Genomic DNA, 21,007 nt, shown 5'->3' with positions numbered 1-21,007 from the left:
GCAAAGCAAGTCATAACTTTGGAAAGAAAAAAAAAATCCATAGATAAGGGAGATGCCCCCTTAAAATCAATATGCATGCCTTTACTTTTAAAATGTAACATATATACATATTATGTCTATATAGGCTTTTTATTAAGTTTTACTTTTATTTAATTTGAGTTATTTCAGTACTTCAACATACAAAATGGAAATGAAATAATATATATATATTGCATGTATTTATATATATGTACATATATATGTGTGTGGCTGTACATACACATATGTAGTTGTTTTTTGGTGCTTGGCTTAGTGTTATGTTAGAATCATTATTATACTTTATTTATTTTGTTTTCATTTAAATGTTTAGTTTTGAAATGTTGTTGTATGCATTTGTCATTTTTATTGAATTTATTTTATTTTCTTAAATGTGTATTTATAGAGTTTTAGCTTTTAGTTTTAATTACTTTTTCTTATTTGTAAGTCGCTTTGGATAAAAGCGTCTGCTAAATGACTAAAAGTAAAAGTAAAGTAAAAGTAACATATGTAGATAAGATTAGCATGTGCAGGATGTCATTAAAGTGTAATTAATGTAAAACCCCAAATCAACTATGTTTTAACAATTTAGTTAAATAATTGAATAGCCAACAACAGACAAATCACAATCCCAGGAAAAAGAGATTAATCTGAAAGGTAAATTGGAATGCACATAAATATGTATGAACATATTTAATTTCCCATATTTTTAATTAATGATATGCCATATCAGCAACAATTTGATGATTTCACTCAATTAGCCGATATATATTCAATGAAACTCATAGAATTATTCAATAATTAATACATTAAAAAATAACAATAGCAACAACATGCCACCCAGGTCTTGCCCCAGGGCAGGGGGCATCTTAAGATGGGGGTTACACGACCTCAAAATGTCTTTTACCTGTGGTATGGATAACACGACACTCATGGTCCACGCTACACTCAGCAATACTTTATTTCTCTTCCTCGCTTTGTTGATGGACAGAGGGTTGAGAATAGCAGCCTGTCGGTCCAGACTTATCACCACGGTCACGAAAGCGCACGAGTACATAGCCATGAGTTTGAGGAACATCAGCGTCCTGCACGCGAGGTCCCCCGCGAGCCACTGCACAGTTATATTCCACACCGCGTCCAGAGGCATGACGATGAACGTCACCAGTAAATCCGCCACCGCCAGATTGGTGATGATGAGCCGAACATGGGAGCGCTTTCTGTGCTTGTGGTTGGCTGAGTAAAGCACGGCGAGATTGCAGCACGCGGACAGCGCGCACAGGAGGAGGGTGAGCGTCACTCGGACCTGAGCCGCGGTGGTGAAGCGCGGAAGGTGAGGAGGATGAGGAAGATCTTCTGTGCTGCTCCAATTAAAGTGTTTGGTGTCATCCTTACAAGTGGAGTTCTTCGGAAAAAGATCCTCGATGTTATAAGCTGCTGAGTTCATGCTTTCGTGCTTCTGTTTTAGTGTTTTAGTGGCCAAGCCAGTAGTTAAATCAGTGTGAAGAGTTGGTAAACACGAGGATCAATCCAAAAACTTTACTTATTTTAAATGACAGTTCATAAACTATTTATTTTCGATACTTTTTATTAGGCTACAGGAAACGTAAAAATAACTTAAACGTAAAAAAAAAGTGGAAAACTTTTCTTATTTTAGATGGTCGTGGCTCGTTGGAGACCCCAGAGATGTGTGGTCATTTGGAGGAGCTGGCCCTTAAATGTAAGTGTCTAAACGCATCGCAGCATCACCGGAGGCGTGGTTAATTAAGATAATAGTCAGATGTGATCAAGTGACCTGTCCTCTCATGGCTAGTGGGGGCTTATGGTTTGTTTGCTAATGCATTTTAAAGAAGGGATTGAGGTAAGATAAAATCATGTCATTGAAAGGTCTATAAACTGTCTATAACTGTCTATAAACTGAGATTAAGATGGGCTGTTTTGGTAGTTTGATGATTCTTTGAATATAGTGAAATAATATGACAACCCACTAGTGAGGACATTTTACTCGTCCTATAGTTAAAAAAGCTTATAAATCGGCCAAAACATGTTTTTATTTAAATGTGGTGTTTTGCATGTGTTTCTGTGAGGGGTTGGTTTAGGGGATAGAAAATATTAACCTGATATAAAATCAATGAAAGTACGCAAAGTCCTCACTAATTTAGTGAAACAAGTATGTGTGTGTGTGTGTGTGTGTGTGATTTTGTTTTTGATTTGTGATGTGCTTAGTAAGTATCATGCTTAGAGGCAATAGAGACACATGTGATGTGAAAGAGTGTTGTCAGGAAGGTCAATGTGTCCCACAGCAGGACAAACGCTGCGCTCAGTTGAGCTACTAATTCCGCTCTGGAAAGCCTCACAGCCTTTAAACAGTTTCAGTTTCAGGGACGAGAACACTGAGCATCTTTATGAAATCCAAGTCCTTTGTTTTTATCCAAATGTTCCAGCACTGGTTTTATCATGTCTCCTTTTGTCATCTTTATTCATTTATTTATTGTAAACATACAATTCATTTAACTTGAGAGATATGTTATAATACATCACTCATCAGCATAAATATTAATAGGCCGAAATATGAATATACATAATTCCATATCCATATTGTATGTATGTGTAACACACTTGATTTTATTTACACAAATATTCCATAGTGTTTATAGAATAGTTGCTTGATGCCTTTATATGGACTGCTACTGCTGCTGGGACTTTGCACTGTTTGTAAACAGGCTGTAACTGTGTGCTATAAACATGGACATTTTTCAGTGACTCTTTCTGCAGGTGACATCATTGCCAGGTGCCAACAAGTGTCTTTATGACTGAGTCATTGAATGATTTATTTAACAGATTTATCTTAAAGGAATAGTCTACCCAAAAATAAACATTTTGTTTTTCTGTTGACACCCAACCCGTTTCTGTTCCCATTGATTTACATTGTATTTTTTGTCCATTCAATGGCAGTCAATGTGAACCGAAACGGTTTAGTTATCAGTATTCTTCAAATTATATTCTTTTGTGTTTAGCTGAAGAAAAAAAAAGTCATACAGTTTTGGAATACATGTATATAGGTATGTAAATTAAGACAGAATTTTTTTTTTTTGAGTGGGCTATCCCTAGTCTTTGAATCATTCACTCAATCAGTTTATTCAAAACACTGATTCATTTAGGAAGGAAACACGACTACAGTGTGCTGCTCAGAGTCACAATGTTGATTTCCTGATGTGGATTCATTTGGAACTATTTTTGTTGATGGAGCAAAAATATACAACGGTTTTGTCTAAAATGTTACTTAATATTAACTCAAGTTCAAGGTTCAAAGTTTATTTTAAAGGGTTCATAGGATGCCCATTTTCCACAAGTTGATATGATTCTTTAGGGTCTTAATGAAAAGTCTGTAACATAGTTTGGTTAAAATTTCTCAATGGTGGTGTAAAAAAACACCTTTTTTTCGCTGTCAAAAACAGCTCTTTTCAGATCAAGCCATTTTGTAGCATTTCCCTTTAAATGTTAATGAGCTCTGCTGACCCCGCCCCTCTCTTCCAGCTGCTCTCAGAGAGACTGTTTACTTTAGCCGCATTCATCGTGAAACTTGCTAATTAGCACATTATTAGGAAAGGCGATTTGCAAAGATTCATTACAAAACATTATACTCACTTCTTCTGTAGATGAGGCTGGATCATGAATGATTCGCGCGAACATAGACGCATTTATGTAGATCGGGGGCGCATTCCCTTCAGAAACATATAATCCACTGCCAGTTCAGCGGCTCAGATGTCGGGAGTAAATGAGGACTGCTATGTTCATTATTACATCCAACAACAGAACACCTCAATCGCTTAGGCGTCATTCTTGTCTACAACTGCTCCAGAGGTGAAACAATGGTGGACTGATGACAGCTAAGGCGATGTGCAAAGATTCATTGCAAAACATTATACTCACTGTAGATAAGGCTGGGTCATGAATGATTCGCGTGAACATAGACACATTTAAGCAGATCGGGGGAGCATTCCCTTCAGAAACAAATGTAATCCACTGCGGGTTCAGTGGCTCAGATGTCGGGAGTAAATGACGACTGTTGTTCATTATTACATCCAACAACAGAACACCTCAATCGCTTAGGAGTCATTCTTGTCTACAACTGCTCCGGCGGTGAAACAATGATGGACTGATGACAGCTCACTCAGGGCGGAGCTAAGGTAAGACGCCAGTCCAGTCTGTGCTGAAACGCTACTGTCAATCAAACTATCATGGGAGGGGCCTGTCTGTGTGAGGTCACACAGGCATCTGAGATCGGCTTGATTTGAGAAAGGGGAAAACATTTAACCAGATTTTTAAAAAAACACTGGGTTGATTTTTATCATTATAGGGTGGTTGTGTACACACACTGCCAACACACATTTCAGTTCAAACAACTTCTAAAAGTGCATGTAGCATCCTATGACCCCTTTAAGCCCAAAGGGCAATTATTGGTGCAGCATAAAATTTGTAAACATATCAAAACACAAAACAGCAACACAACATTCTGACATCTTACAAATTTAAAAGCCTTACAGCAGTGGGAATAAAAGAATGTCTATGCCGATCGCTTTTACGTTTAGGCATACTATAACGTATACCAGAAGGAAGCATTTTAAACTCATGGAACAGTTTCTTAAACTGTTAATGCACTATCACGTGTTGATCAAATATCAGTACTTCTGTGAATGCCTGCAACCTCATGCCTCTGGCCCACATTCATACTGATATAATTCGGAACAGCAGAAACGAATTCAGCTCTGTTGAATGGAGTTTCTGAGACATATTCAACCTTGGCTGAGATGTTTCCTCCTGAGTGGAGAGATTGCCTGTTCCTCTGCCCAGCCCCAGTAAATAATGACTGCATCCTTGGATGTCACATTTATTCCAGTTACATGCTCTCTCTCCCTCTCTCTGTTTTACCCTCCTGCGGGCATGAGAAGTGGGAAGCTTGAAAATGGTTAATCCACACATTAGAAATATAAACAACAACTATACCGATCCCGATATACTGGTAAAAGAGCATAACTTAAACAGCTGTAAACTATGAATGAACTAGATTATCTTATAATGTCACATTTATAGAAACTGATTAAAGATAAATAATTTGATTGATTCTTATGTTGTCAACGTGGTGTTTGCTTTTGTTCACTCAGTGCAGTGTTCTAGACCACTAGATGTCCCCCTGCGCTGTATTCTCCATACAGACAGCTTTCCATACTTGCCAAAGCTCAGTAAGTCCACCAAGCTGCCTTTTTTGGCCTTTAATTTATTTCATTATATTGTTTATTCATTATACTGTTTATATACTAGCAAATATGGTTACTATGTTCATTGAATATTTTGAGTCTTAAAATGTAAATGCAACTTGCACAAAACAGCAGTTTTAGAGTGTGTCAGTCTGCTTTTCTTCATGTAGCTTACAAAAAATGTAAAAGACCAAAGATTATTGGAGCCACCTAGTTGACCATAAAAGGTTGCTGAACATTGTAGTCAAGACCACAGTGGCTCAATGTGGGAGACAAGACCAAGAGCCATTACATTAATACTTTACAGTGATCAATACTTATGTATAAAATGTGCTTTCTTACTAAAGTAACAGTATGCCATAACTGGCATGCTGCATTTTATATATATATGTGTGTGTGTGTGTTCCATGCTTGACTTTTGTGCATAGAAAATTAGTTGTGTAAAAGGTGATGTTTGGAGACCCATAAGTTCCCTTGGGTCTCTTTAAGTACAATAGTACAAACTGTCTGTTTTATTAACATTCAGAGTCAGGCTGTTCCTGCAGCAACACTGATGTCTCTTTGTCATTTGATGTTTTCATTTGATGTCATCTCTTTGTTTTGATGGATCAGCCCACTACAGCAAATTAATTCTGAATTACATCATATAAACTGATGAATATTAGTATATGGTATTATTTAAAACTGAGACATCAAGCAAGAAAATAAAATGTATGCTTTAATTCAGTATATGCAAGGCCTTGGTTGAATTTACAAGACTGAATTATAAACTAGAATCGCCAGATACATTTCAACTAGTAGCTGAATTGTTTAATTTAACTGTAAAAGACAAGAAGATGGTGGAATGATGCAAGTGCTGGAAAAAGAGAGGGGTCTATGATGCTATAATTGAGTACAGTGCTGTTTGGCTCGATATGAATCACTGTAAGGGCCCAGCAGAGTCATAGACAGATGGGAAAACACAAGGAGTGGTGAGTCTTGCTCTGTAGGGTGGATAAAAAAAAGAAAAACAACCAGTCAATATTGTGTGTGTCTGTGTGTGTAAATCAAACCTGCCTCCAAAGACAGTCTGAGATATACTGTTATGAGTATTGCTGAGTCTATTCTCCAGGCAGCAGTAAATTGTCTTTGCCTCGGAGTATTGAAGCACAGAGACCTTCAGCGCAAAAGCAGTGATTACCAACAATCACACTTGCTGTGAATATAGCCACACTAAATGACTGCTGTGTGATGCAGTCAACTCTATTGTTGAGTGACTAAAAAGATTACTTCTGTTTGCATTTTGAGCATTTTAGTCATTCCAAATGCTTAGACAGTAAGATCATAATTCTAATAATTAATAATACACTGTAAAGAGTGCTAATTGTTAAGTTAAAGAGCTATTTCCACCTGATCTTACCCTTAAATTTAGTTTTGTTGGTGTTACGTAATATTCAGGTTGATTCTGTAAAATTAAATAACACTTTTATTCGAATAAAATCAATTAATTTAGATGTTAGCACATTAATAATATTTTTTAGGTTATCATTTTTTCAGTGTACTGTGCAGTGGCCCAGACTGACCGTACTGATACATGATTAAAATTTACCTTCATTTTTACTAGGGACCTTGGAGGATGTTACTGTTAAATTACAATGACCAAGAACTCACAAATCTATTCATCAAACACTTTAATTATATCATATACACTGCAAAATGATTTATTTTTGTCTTGTTTTCAAGTACAAACACCTCACTATTCTTAAATCAAAATACTTTTACTTGAAAAGCAAAATGGCTGAAGATGTTATGTCTTGTTTTCTAAAAACCTGATTAAAATGAATTGAGTTTAAGCTTTATGATATGATATCTGCCAGTGGGGTCAGGAAAATAGGGGGTGGGGGGAATTCTGACCCCACTGGCAGATATTTTTTTCTTGTTTTAAGCAAAAACTCCCTTAATTTATATTTATTTATCAGAAAACAAGACTTATTATCTCGTGTCATTTGCATGCCCATTAGGCTAAATGTATATTCATTGAAGAATGTTTAGATATTTGTACTGGAAGACAAAAATATCATTTTGCATTGTATAACATTTACATTTAATCGTTTTGCAGATGCTTTTATCCAAAGCGACTTAAAAATTAGGAGAACAATAGAAGCAATCAGACCAACAACAAGTGCTGTCTCAGTTAGTCTAGTACACAGTACACATAGCAAGGTGTTTTTTCTTTTAATAAATTTAAAATAAATTGAATAGAATAGAACAGAACAACACACTAATACATATGCTAAAATTAAAGGAGTAGTTCACTCACAAATAAAAGTTCTGTTATCATTTATCTCACTTGTTGCACCTTTATTTTCTTTCTTACACTGAAAGTGAATGACATGGTTGTCATTCTGCTTGGCGTTTTCTGTCACATGGAATAAAGTCATATGGGTTTGGAACAACATCTGGTGAGTAAATGCTGACAGACATTGTATTTTGGGGGTGAACTGTATCTTTAATATAGGCCTGTTTGATCATATGGACAGCAGCTCACACATCCCTAGTTTGACACATTGCTCTCAGGGGACACATATTGAGGGTTATTTTTAGTCTGGTAATAATATTCACTTTGACAATTAAAAAAACTGCACTCACTTTAGACACTAAAGCTGTTTTATCTTTTGATTGCGCCCTTTTATTACTGATAAAATTATTAATAAAATCTATCTATCTATCTATCTATCAGATGTGTTTGTGGGAGGAGGAGGGAATAAAAAGAGCCAGTAGAACGGGAAAGGAGAGAGAGAGGTCATCATTTGGTGCAGGCTGTGGTGTAGATGAGGACACGCATGAGCTGAGTCCTCCACACCGGCAAACTGTCCTTACGGAAGACGAGTCACTGTAACCGCCTCACGCAATACCGAATCGCAGTTTCCGTGTGCCGGTGATTTTCATGGTTATTAATAGGCTGCCGTGGTCCTCCGTCGGTTCCTTTGGACCATTCAGATCACCGGATCAAATGCGAGTGCGCAGTTTTTGAGGTGACAATACTAAGAAGATTCATTTCATACGACTCAATTTGAACGCAGACCGGAATCTGAGGCGACGATATCGGAGCCGTGCACGTCTCGTTGAGGATCCATCTGCACTCGTCCTCAATGGTCACCTTCTGTCCGAGCCTGTCTTTCTGCTTGCTGCAGACCGCATCAGAGGATGTACGCGGAGGGAAGCACGCCAGACACTGAGCCAGACGAGTGCCAGAAGAAGACATCATGCTTCTCCAACATCAAAATATTCCTCATATCAGAATGTGCCTTAATGTTGGCACAGGGCACTGTAGGAGCCTATCTGGTGAGTCGAGCCATTAACACACGCAGCTCATACTGCGTACGTACTGTATGTGCATGACATTGAATGGTGTCCGGTACGCATCGCTTATCTTTTCCCTAAAGCGAAATAAACAGCATCATGAGGCAGGGCTTCTTGCGTGTGTATCGCGACTGCTTTATTTCCACATGATTTAGAGGCGCTATAATGAAAAATTACCATCAGTCCAGTGAGTGACCTCTCTCTCCTTTCCAACATTATGTTCATCAGTGGCTCAAAAACAAAAGAATCTCACCGACCGATTACCTTAATATTTTGTCTTTGAGCCACTTATGTACATAATGTTGGAAACAAGAATTTGTCAGAATGATCAGATCTTATATGTCAAGTTGTTTTGACATTTATTCCTTAAAATATGAGCTATTTTGATGTTACCGTTGTACGAATTTTCTAATTACTAGAAGTAATACAATATTGACTAGTACTTTTTTTTTTTCAATTTCACTATTAACTTTTCAATTAATATTCAGTAGTGTCTAGTGGGCCCTGTCTGTGACTGGTCACTATAGAGACAATATTACGTTATGGAATAGTAAATATGGACTATTATTTTAATATAAATTACTTACCTATTTTGCATGTTTATAACAATTTTAATCGTTTTGTCATTTCAATTTTATATTTAGTTTTTAAGAGTGACTCTGATGAACTTTTTAACTGCATTTACAGTAATGTTCATTAATGTGCACCATGATAAAAAAATAGAAAATGGTTGCTATTAAATTTTATTGGGGGGTCTTTGATTCCAATTCTTTACTAGCGTGTATTTCAGTTGTTGCTGGTACTTATTTCATTTTTTTTCTTTACTTTTTTAATAATTATTCAAATAGCTGCCATTAGGCTATATCAGGGGTGTCCAAACTCGGTCCTGGAGGGCCGGTGTCCAGAAGAGTTTAGCTCCAACCCCAATTAAACACACCTGAACCAGATAATCAAGCTCTCACTAGGCATACTAGAAACTTAAAGGCAGGTGTGTTGAGGCAAGTTGGAGCTAAACTCTGCAGGACACCGGCCCTCCAGGACCGAGTTTGGGCACCCCTGGGCTATATATTCTAGTTTACTTAGTATCTAGGTTGTTACTAACATTTTTAATTGAACTAAAGTAGAAATTGAACTAAAGAAATAAAATAGTGATTCTAACTAGTTATTGCATACAAGCAAAAAGGAAATGTAACTAGGTAAGAAATGTCACTAATAACAATTAGGATAAGTACTCTGAAAAAAACAACAGAAATCAGTGACAAAAATGTGCAATTTATTGCCAGTAAAAATAGTGACTTGTTAAAAAAAAGTACTAGTAATGTAAACACAGATACTAGTTAGTTTAATGGAATAAATGTTGAAATGGTCTGCCCTAGTCTTTATGTTAGCTTTCAGTACAAGAGAAAGATGCACACAGTTACATTATGAATTCATCTGCTATGTAGGATTGAGAGTAAAGTGATAATGATTGATTTGTCATTTTCCCTAGCGATGACTTACCTTGTGCTTTATCTGAGGTATTTAATATGTTATGTATGAAAGGTGACGTAAATGTCGCATTTTCAAAACACTCAAAAAACATAAAACACTCAAAGTTCAAGTCCATAACAATAAACAATTTGTCAACACTCATATGGATGTTTACATTTGATTTATACCTTCAATACAGAATCTATGTTCTCATCAAAATCTCACCAATCTATTCTGTTGTTTAAGATCTCTAAGCTACAAATGAAATATTTGTTTTGAATATGAATTTTTGATTTAAGGGACATTTAGTGATTGGTGTCAGTTCAAAAGTGCATGGTCATACAGCTTTGTAACAGTGCAGTGTTTCTTTATATTTTAGGTCAGTGTCCTCACCACACTGGAGCGCCGTTTCAACTTGCAGAGCGCTGATGTGGGTGTGATCGCCAGCAGCTTTGAGATTGGCAACCTTGCCCTCATCCTATTCGTCAGCTACTTTGGGGCCAGGGCCCATCGGCCGCGGCTGATTGGTTGTGGGGGCATCGTAATGGCACTGGGGGCATTACTGTCAGCGCTGCCTGAGTTCTTGACCCACCAGTATGAATATCAGTCTGGAGAGTCACGACCTGTGGGACAAGGAAAGGATGTGTGCTCCAATACAAGTCGAGCAGGGCTCTCTGATCCTAGTTACATCTGTGGGAATAGAACCAATACCAACATGATGTACCTGCTGCTGATCGGAGCTCAAATGCTTCTGGGGATTGGAGCGACACCCCTACAGCCTCTGGGCGTGTCTTACATCGATGATCACGTCAGACGAGAAGACTCTTCCCTTTATATTGGTGAGAGTGATCTGCACAACACTTTTTTTTGCGTTTTGTACACCCCTCCAGCCCTATCAGTGAGGCTAAAGTGCCCCGACGTCATCTATATTGTAGTAGGGTTGGGCGATGTCTACCAAATTGGCATCAGACGATGTCTACAGTGAAACATCATGATGGACTATGACATGGTGGGAGGATATCAGTTCTCTAGATGGCCATCTGCCAAAACATTTGGGGGGGTTTCACGATGCCGGCTCAACATAGTGATGGACGATGGCATCGTCTATTGGCCCATCCCTATATTGTAGATGACAGACTCAGCCAGTAGCACATATATTTTACTGCTAGGTTCAACTACAAATAAATGAAACATGCACACATTATACACATAATTTTGTTATCTTACCTTAATTAGGAACAGAATTAATAGTAGAGTGACGGGTACTTGGTGACCAGGGGTAAATGGATACATTTTGATTTTACCCTATTAAATGCATTATTAAATACATTTGTTAAAATAATTTTAAAATATTATTGCAATAATTATAAGAATAATAATTATTATTATTATTATTTTAAATGGTTCCATTTTATAGGTTTATAGAACATGAATAAAGGGGGAAAAGTATGATTTATTTATTTAGCTAAATTGGTTCTACTTTATAATTAAGTAAAAATCAATATATTCTAAGTACTCCTGGTTGGAGATCACTGATCACTGAAGAGAGAGAGAGAGATTAATTTGTAACACTTTACAATAAGATTAAATTAATTAACATTAGTTATTGGATTAGGTATGATTTACTAACAACATTAGGTTTGATTTACTAACATTTTTTACAGCTTTTTTTTTTTTTTACTGCTGCTTATACTGTTGTTGTTGTTAATTAATGTTCATTCATATTTTACTTGAAACCTGAAATGTTAAAAATGTATTAGCATATGTGGAAATTAACATTCACCAAAAAATTAGTTACAATATACGATAAGGTCATCAACGTTAACTAACAATGGGCAACACATTTGTTACAGTATTTATACATCTTTTGTTAACGTTAGTAAATAAAAACACAACTGTTCATTGTAAATTAAATGTTAGCTCAGGTCCATTAAATAATAAGAACAGATACAACGTTTGATTTTAATAATGTAAATAATAATAATGTAACAATTAACAATAATGTAAATGTTGAAATTAACGTTAACTAAGATTAATAAATGCTTTAAAAGTATTTTTCATTGTTAGTTCATGTTAACTAATGTTAACCAATTTAAAGTATTAAAAAAAATAAAAAAAAAGTAAAAGTATTATATATTGTTGCTTCATAATGCTTTATATATAGAACATTATTGTAAAATGTTACAGATTAATTGTTCTAAACTGGCTTGTTGATCTTAATCTATTCTACTCCACTTCAGGAGAGAACAATAACACCAGGTTAAAATGCTTCCCTTTCGCATGTGAACCAGGTGCCATGGCAATGCTTAAACATTCACCAGGGTCTACACCAAACAATAGGAAACAGTGAACTAGAGGTGTAATAGGTTGGACCTAGAGAGTTTGTGATTGTTACCACAGTAGCCTGAGAAATACTTTTTTGATATCTCACTCAACATGTTTTAGAAGCTGTATTTGAAATGCCCTCAAAAGTGCACTATTTGAACCCCTGGAAAAGTGTCTGTAAACGTGCTGGTCCGGCACTAAAAGAAACACTACAGAGTATTGTTGTTGTTTTAGGGCATATCATGTAGCAGTACGGTCAATATCCTGCCGTTGCAGCAATTACAGCACTTATTATTATTAATGATTCATAAGCCACAAAAGGTTGTATCCTTAGTGTATCAGCCCTTTACTGCTTCCTGGAGGACTCCCTGGCAGAAAGCTGTTGTATGAAGATACACAAACAGCATAGATATTGCACATGGCTGGAATATCAGCTGTAGTAGTCTAGGTTTGGGGCGACCTCACTTTGGAAATTTCCATGTACCAAGCTTAAACCCATTGGTTTAGTGTAGTGCACCATTGTCTTAATCTCCTGTTGCTATGTTAAGGAGTAAGCAAGAAGCAATGATGGCCTTCAGTGCCTGTTTTTTTTCTGCTGTGAAGCTAATGTGTGCTGGCTGCTCTGTCATCCCTCAGGCAGCTCACTCGCTCTCTCTCTCTATTCTTCTCACTCTCTTTCTCTCGCACTACGACAATGATTCTCCATATATTTGATACAAATAAGGAACAGACTTAAACCCTAGAATTGAAAATAAAACCTGAAATAAAACCCTAGTATTGAAAATGATCAATGTATGACTATTGTAGTCAAGTAGCTTTCCACAGGTAATTAAAGGCCTGGCTGTGAAGATAGTTCTGAATGTCTGTGGGTTTCCATGTGTGCTTTTTACAGCATTTCTGCTGTGTCTCCTTTCCTGCAGTGTGTCTGATGTCTTTGCATTGAGCTGACTTGTCTGTCTATGAGCATTAATGTCTGTGCAACCCATGTAAGCTTCTTTCTCTCTCCCTCTTGCGTCTTTTAATCCTTTTTAACCTTTAAACTGGACCTGTCTCTCATTTAAGCATAATGTAAACTAGCACAGACATAAACATCCTCTTTGGAGACAGTCATTGCTGGTGGGCATAATGGAATCAAGTTATTAAGCTGTTTGATCACAGAGGCTTTGGTGAACAGAAATGCATTTGGTGTCTTTCACAAAGGCACAAGCAGAAAGGCCTATCTGTTTTAAGTGAATTATCCAGCGTCTGTATTCATACAGAATACCAGAGTAAGAGAACTGATCTAGGATTACGTTCTCTTGTGAGGGGTAACATTAGGACTGACATGCATGATCTAAGATGCTTAATCAATTTCATCCAGGCTAATGGATAAAACTAAAACACTTTTTAAGATCAGAGCAAATATACCATTAAAGGTCATGTTACAGACCCTTCTGCCCTCTTAACTTTTCAGCAAGGAGGTGAGATTCATTCTTTCCATAGTAAAGGCCCGTTCACATCAAGAATGATAACTATAATAAAGTTTTAGTAATCATTCTAATTCTATGAGAATTGTGAAGTCCACACCACAACTATACAATAACGACACGGGAACGATATCATTGGAATCACTTTCAGAATGATTCTTTCCAGCTGAAAAATGATAAAAACAGTAACAACCAATCAGAATCCTGTTTTAAAGAGCTTTAGCATTTAAAGTGACAGACGACATCTGCAGCACACTTATAATAAACAAAACGTGATTGTGTGTTTGTGTGGACACTAATAGTTATTATTCTTGGTGTGAATGGGCATTGAGCCTTACATACTTTTATTACATGGCTCTCTAGAGTGACTACTCAATTCTGACTGGTTAATTGTGCCATCCAGTGCTTTGATGTGCCTAATATTCACTGTAGTCATGGCAATGCCATAAATCAGACCATTCTTCCGGGTAACTGAAGCCGGTCCTGTGTTCATGTCTCTTGTATCACAACACAGACTCGTTCATTCTTGTTTCATACAAACTTAACTGGCGTCATCTTGTGAGGATCTCAGTATTATCCTGAAAAAATATGTATTACAATTTCCACAGAAATATTTACAGGACAGCTGTTTTTAACATTGATAATAGTAAGAAATGTTTCTTGAGCACCAAATAAAGCAATAAGCCCCAAGAAGCCGTAGTTTACAGTGAATTTATAACAGCTAAGGGGCTTTGTTACGACGCAAAGCAGAGTGCCTAAAACCCCCTTAGCTGTTATAAATTCACTGTAAACTACGGCTTCTTGGGGCTTATTGCTTTTATAAAACGGTTATTCCATATACGTAGTAAGGTTTCACAAAATAAAACAGAGCAAATTAAGTGTAATTATATTAATAAAAACATTATTCTTCTAGTTCCTCAGAAATGGTTGTGGTTCCAACAAAGTGGTTGCCGAGCAACACACAGACGTAAACAAAGGTGTATGTTTGTAGAGCAATTTACAACAGCTTCGAACGCGGCTCAACCAATCAGAATCAAGGACCTGAACTATCTGTTTTATAATCTTAATTTTAGAATGAAAATTCGGTTTTGCCATCTCAGGAATAAATTCCATATAAATATATATTAAAACAGAAAATAGTTATTATAAAATGTAATTATATTTTACATATAAATTATTGATTGTATTTTTGATCAAATAAATGCAGCACATGGTGCAAATGCAAATGGTGACCATAAGAGACTTTTTTCAAAAATATTAAATAATCATAAATTTGACCAAACCCAAACTTTTGAATGGTAGTGTATTTATTTGGTAAGTGGGCATATAATGCAGAAGAGAATGCACAGTCAGTCGGTCATTATCGCAAAATAAATCCCTTCAGGGTGAAATAAGATTATCCCATCGATTGCGTCTCATTATCTCTCACATGTTAATTTATAGTAGTATCTGGCTGTTTGTGTACTTCAGTGTTCTCTGTTAATGATTATGATGTGCTGCTTCTGTGTCTGGACAGATAATTACTCACCGAAGGGTAAAACAGCTGATGGTACAACCTTTACCAACACATTCACAATCTATATATTGACTACTACAGTTTTGGTATTCCCACAAGATATAATACTCAGCACAGAAATATGTGTGTGCTTGTCAGCTTTTTAGATAAACCCATCAGGTGCCAGCTATTGCAATGATGATGTAGATTATGTAAATTGTTTCCCCCAGAAAACATTTAATAATTAAAGGAATTAGCTCCTTTACATCGGACTACTTAAGGTTCTGCCTCAAAATAGAATATGCTATAATTCTCCTTCTATAATAATTCTAATAATAATAATCTCTAAAACTTTTCCCTAAAAAGAGGCTATTTATTTAAGCATCTAGATCATTAGTGTAAGTGCCTTGTTAATAACGGAAGGATTTGAGTCAAGGGTTTGAATGAATTTCATTTAAGTGAATTGACAACAGTTTGGCCAAGACTTTGCATGAATGAGTATAATTTTCTTGCATAACTTCTTTGACTCTAGTCTTTTGTATTGCATTACAGGTATCTTATTCTCTACACTGGTTTTTGGACCAGCCTGTGGTTTTATTCTTGGCTCTCTGTGCACCAAAGTTTATGTTGATGCAGTCTTCATTGACACAAGTGAGTACCGGCATCAAAAATGGATACACTGAAAAATGAATAACTTTTGTTATTTTTCGTTATTTGTAAGTGGCTCTAGATAAAAGCATCTGTTAAATCAATACATGTAATGAAACACGGCGTCTCATTAAATATCTCTGTTCGCTCCTAACAGCCACGCTGGACATTACTCCTGATGATCCGCGCTGGATCGGTGCCTGGTGGGGCGGCTTTATCATCTGTGGCCTTTTCCTCTTCCTCTCCTCGTTTTTCATGTTTGGGTTCCCGCAGTCACTGAACGAGCCTGGGGAGGGCCCAGGAGGTGAGAGTGAGCAGGCCATGCTACCTGCTGAGCTGGTGCAGGAGTATGAAGGAGTCAAAGCCTCGGATGACCCAGAGATCAGCACTGGCCTCACCTGCTGCCAGCACCTGCAGGGTGAGAGAGAGTCTAAACACCTAGAGGTCATGCATTAGATTTTATGAGCAATCGTACATGAAATAATCATTTTCTTTGATTTGTTGTCATTGTTGTCAGTTTGTTAAAGTAGCTTTAGATCTAATTTTAGTGTGGAGAACAAGACCAATCTCTCAAAATGCTGTTAATAGATTTCGACAGGGATTTTTAAACAGGTCTAAGGACCCGCGGGGGAGAAAAATAAAACCCATCCATTTTCCAAACTTGTCCTATGTACGGTCGTGGGGATGCTGAAGAAAAAAAAATAATAGCATTAAAATATTATAATATTACACTGTAATACAACATTTACATAATATTTGTCAAACTTGGCATGTTAAATTAAGATATTAATGTGTAATGCAATATTTTTTAACACATTCATTTATATTCCTATTGTTTTATTCTGCTGTCTAAAGAATGGATAGAAATTAGTCACAATTAATTGTAGGAACATTTTAAAAGACACTATTAAACAAAACATATATATATATTAAAAAAAATTTGCATTAATTTTTAAAAATTAATTTTAATTGAATTAAAATTGTTTTTATGTTGCAACCCTATGCTAAATATACACACACTTACAGTAATAATAAAATTAATACGCTTTCAGCCTTAAACAATAAATATTTTTTAAGCCTTCACACAATATTTAGGTTCTTTATAATCTGTAAGGCCAATAATTTCATTTTGGAAAGTGTTGTCTTTATTATATCATGCTAAATGTTTATATATGTTTAAATATATAAAATTCTATAGCTGTCTTTATATTCCACCAGGAGGGAACAGTTAATGAAAACATATTTGTGAAAGGACCCCTCAAAAGGGGGGCATCAAATTTGCAGATCCTTGACATCAATAAGTTAAAAAAAAATTTAATTCTCTATGGGAACTTAAAAATGGGATTTTTTTTCTGATCATGCACTAATATGAGTCTAATTTCTTCTCAGTTATCCCTAAGGTGACTAAGCATCTGCTGTCCAATCCGGTTTTCACCTGTATCATTCTCGCTGCCTGTATGGAAATCGCTGTGGTGGCTGGATTTGCTGCCTTCCTAGGGAAATATCTCGAACAGCAGTTCAACCTCTCAACGTCCTCCGCTAATCAGCTCCTAGGTGGACACATTTTTTATTTATTTTTGAAACTGCACAAAAACAATCAACTCATAAAATGCCGTTTCATATGAAATCAATGCAAGTAACTGAAAGCTGCCTATCAAATCTGTGTGTTTTCAGGTATGACAGCAATTCCCTGTGCTTGTCTGGGTATTTTCCTGGGTGGGCTCCTGGTGAAGAAGATGAATCTGTCTGCATTAGGGGCTATTCGTCTGGCTATGCTAGTCAATATCATCTCTACGGCCTGCTACGTCTCCTTCCTCTTCCTTGGCTGTGATACGGGCCCGGTCGCTGGAGTTACCGTTGCCTATGGCAACGAGTGAGTAGAGTGCTTCACCATAAAAGCCTCACACAAATATTTAATGATCCACAACAATTGGCAATAAATACAGACACTTAAGGCCCCAACTGTGAGCCCAGAGCTGAAGTCATACGCCCTTGGAGTTCTCTTCCTGTTGCTCCGGCTGCTGGGTAAGATATTTGCATAACAAGTAACACCTACAGTATCTCTGCAGGATCATTTTACAGTTTGTTTAGTTATTTTAAGCATGTGCCTTTATAATGGTATGATTTGGTTGATTATAATTAGCTTATATAACTTATATATACACTACCATTTACCTTTTTTTAATTATTTTTGAGTCGGTAAGATTCTTAAATGATTTTGAAAGAAGTCTCTTAGACTGCCAGCTATAAATAGATTTTTTTTTGCATATCCATGTTGTATCCAGAATTCTGTGTTTTTCTGTCAATATGGGGTGCTGTGTGTACATTAATGAGGAAAAAAAATAAACTTAAATGATTTTAGCAAATGGCTGCAATATAACAAAGAGTGAAAAATTTAAGGGGGTCTGAATACTTTCCGTACCCACTGTATAAGCCGATTTCTGCACATTCCCACTGCCTGGGAGAAATGGGCACTCTTTTAGCGTATCCAGAGTGTTTGAACCAAACAGAGCCAAATGAATCTGACTGTTACTGTAGTCAGGACGTGTATATGCTGGATATATGATATGTAGAGATGAAACGCATCCATTATATTAGGGGACGTGCTAGGTTGCAGTTCCAAAACTGAACAATTAATCTTCCATCAGTCAAAACTAGCCCCAGCTTACAGATATGAGCACCTTTTTAGGTTTAATTTTGGATGGTCTTTTTAGCTTTCTTTTTTTTTTTTTAAGAAATGTAACGAATATTAGCATATAAGTTCTATGAATATTAGCTAATATGTTTACTTGAATATTGTGAGGCTATGGAAATTTCTGTCTATTTTATGGAGGGTCTTAGAAAGCTTGATGTTATTTCTTAATATCTCCTCTGTACAGCCATTAGACTACTAAAAACATAGATACAAGTGCAGAGTTCACACACTTCATGTAACCTATTAATCAACCTAAATACATAATAGTGAACAATTTAGGCCCATGTCTGTGAAAACGTATATAGCTTGAATAGACTAAAGGTTCATTAGTTTCATGAGGCCTCGTCATTTGTCACCTGCAGTGGTCCTGAACAACATCTAAACTAAAGCAACATGCAGCATTAATCAGTAGTTGTTATCAAGCAGAGGACACTGAAGGACGGAAGGATGGATTTATTTCAATGCATGCAGTTATTGCACGTTGATGCATCAGAGCAGGCGCATGGGAATTTTAAGAGAGAAATTGTTTTGGTAAAGGTAGACATTTCCTTTCTAATACACCAGCATCTTCTTAAAGTGGTGTTTTATAATGGTATTACGGCGCCGTGCATACTTTTTTTCTTCCAATCTGTCATCAACATGTTCGCTTGGAAGACCAAATGCTAGGATTAATACAGTTTTACAACATTAAAGTTGTAAAACAAGATTCTTTTTTCTTTAAAGTTACAATACATAAAGGAAATAAACATAAGGAATTGATGTATGAACTACTAAAATATCATTCGGAGTTACACAAGTCATTTTTGTTTAAAGTATTATTTCGTTTCAAACATTTTTGTATGACATTGGTTTCATATACTTATTAATTATTTTCTATGCTTTTTCTAAAAAAAAAAATACAAAAATGTAAAAAAAATAAATAAAAAAAAACAGGAAGGTGGTAGATCCATGGTAATGTAATTAAGCTAAATGCTCTTTATAGAGGAAAATGATTTGTTTCTGCTGCTTTTCAAAGACTTGGTTTACTTGATGCAAGTACACTGAAGAGACCCACATAAGGCAAAACACCAAGCACATTATCTCCCTTCGTGTAAATAGCTTCCCAAGCACATTATTTTAATGCACTGCAATATACGCCGAAATGCTTGATTGCTTGAATGTTGAGGCCGGTGTCAATACAAATGGGATGATATAAGAATGTCATTGTTTATATAATCATTCTCTCTCTATAGATAATTCATTGCCGTAAAAGTGCCAAAGTGATGCCATTTAAGTGTTCGGAGTTCTCTCTCTCTTTTTCATAATGCTGGAATTGTATATGACCGCGAGATGCATTATTGTATTGTACGTAGACATGGTGTGGTATCTTAAGCAGCCATTACACCTTGTACATAGTAACATTTAAGTCTATTCCCTCCAGAACGTAGAACATAGCGATGCTTTAGGCTTTTACAGGTGATGTTACAAGTCTTTTGACGAAATATATATTATTGTTAAATGCAGATGGAGATTATGTTATGCTTACAGAGGAATGTTGTGGTATATTTTTCTACCCATATCTGTATTATGACGCTTCTGTGTAATGACCATAAAAGGTGTACGAGTTAAAAAAATAAATAAAAAATACATGAACAACTATCTGCACTAAAACTTTGTCCTTGCATTTTTATTATGAAGCTCAAACATTTTCTCTGTTGATCAAGCAAAGGTCTCTGCACATAAAGCATATCACAGAACAGGATTTAGTAAATTAATGAAACTGAATTTCAAACTGGCTGTCTACAGATTGTTGAATACGCCTCACAACATGTTTAGATGTATTTTGCACTTTGGCAAATAAGACTGTTTCAGCATTTTTTTAAACCCCAACGTCAGTAACAGACTTCTTTGCTAATATCATACCACACAAATGTGCTGAATAAATGCAGCATCAGTAGGTTGTTCACATTTACACAGCTGAATGTGTTAGCCTCTTGATAATAAATAAATAGTACAGAATGGATTGAAAATATTAAAGCAACTGTAGTGGGGAAGTCGTGGCCTAATGGTTAGAGAGTCGGACTCGTAACCCAAAGGTTGTGGGTTCGAGTCTCGTACCGGCAAGGATTGTAGGTGGGGGGAGTGAATGTATAGCACTCTCTCCCACCTTCAATACCACGACTGAGGTGCCCTTGAGGAAGGCACCGAACCCCCAACGGCGCAGCATAAATAAAAAGCATAAAAAGCCCACTGCTCCGGGTGCTCCTCACTGCTGTGTGTGTGCACTTTGGATGGGTAAATGCAGAGCACTAATTCC

At 36.4% G+C, this 21,007-nt stretch overlaps 2 protein-coding genes across 2 annotated transcripts in view; one reads left to right on the top strand and one right to left on the bottom strand.

Moving 5' to 3' along the window:
• LOC107711555 (putative gonadotropin-releasing hormone II receptor) overlaps window positions 1-1,459 on the bottom strand; it is a 2,893-nt gene extending 1,434 nt beyond the window's left edge. Inside the window, exon 1 of the mRNA XM_016516543.1 lies at window positions 923-1,459. Coding sequence (XP_016372029.1) covers window positions 923-1,459 — 537 coding nt within the window. The remainder of the gene's footprint in view (window positions 1-922) is intronic.
• A 6,613-nt stretch (window positions 1,460-8,072) lies between these two features.
• Window positions 8,073-18,058, top strand: LOC107711554 (solute carrier organic anion transporter family member 3A1-like). The gene is made up of 7 exons (XM_016516542.1): window positions 8,073-8,594; window positions 10,462-10,921; window positions 15,921-16,019; window positions 16,174-16,434; window positions 17,406-17,570; window positions 17,691-17,889; window positions 17,986-18,058. The coding sequence occupies exons 1-7, from the start codon at window positions 8,457-8,459 to the stop codon at window positions 18,056-18,058; spliced, it is 1,395 nt and encodes a 464-aa protein (XP_016372028.1). The 5' UTR covers window positions 8,073-8,456.
• Window positions 18,059-21,007: the final 2,949 nt, after the last annotated feature.

This window comes from Sinocyclocheilus rhinocerous, unplaced genomic scaffold (genome assembly GCF_001515625.1).
Source record: "Sinocyclocheilus rhinocerous isolate Xijiao unplaced genomic scaffold, SAMN03320098_v1.1 scaffold837, whole genome shotgun sequence".
NCBI classification, from domain to species: domain Eukaryota; kingdom Metazoa; phylum Chordata; class Actinopteri; order Cypriniformes; family Cyprinidae; genus Sinocyclocheilus; species Sinocyclocheilus rhinocerous.
Note: the sequence above shows the minus strand (reverse complement) of the source record. Positions and strands in the feature narration are given on the sequence as shown.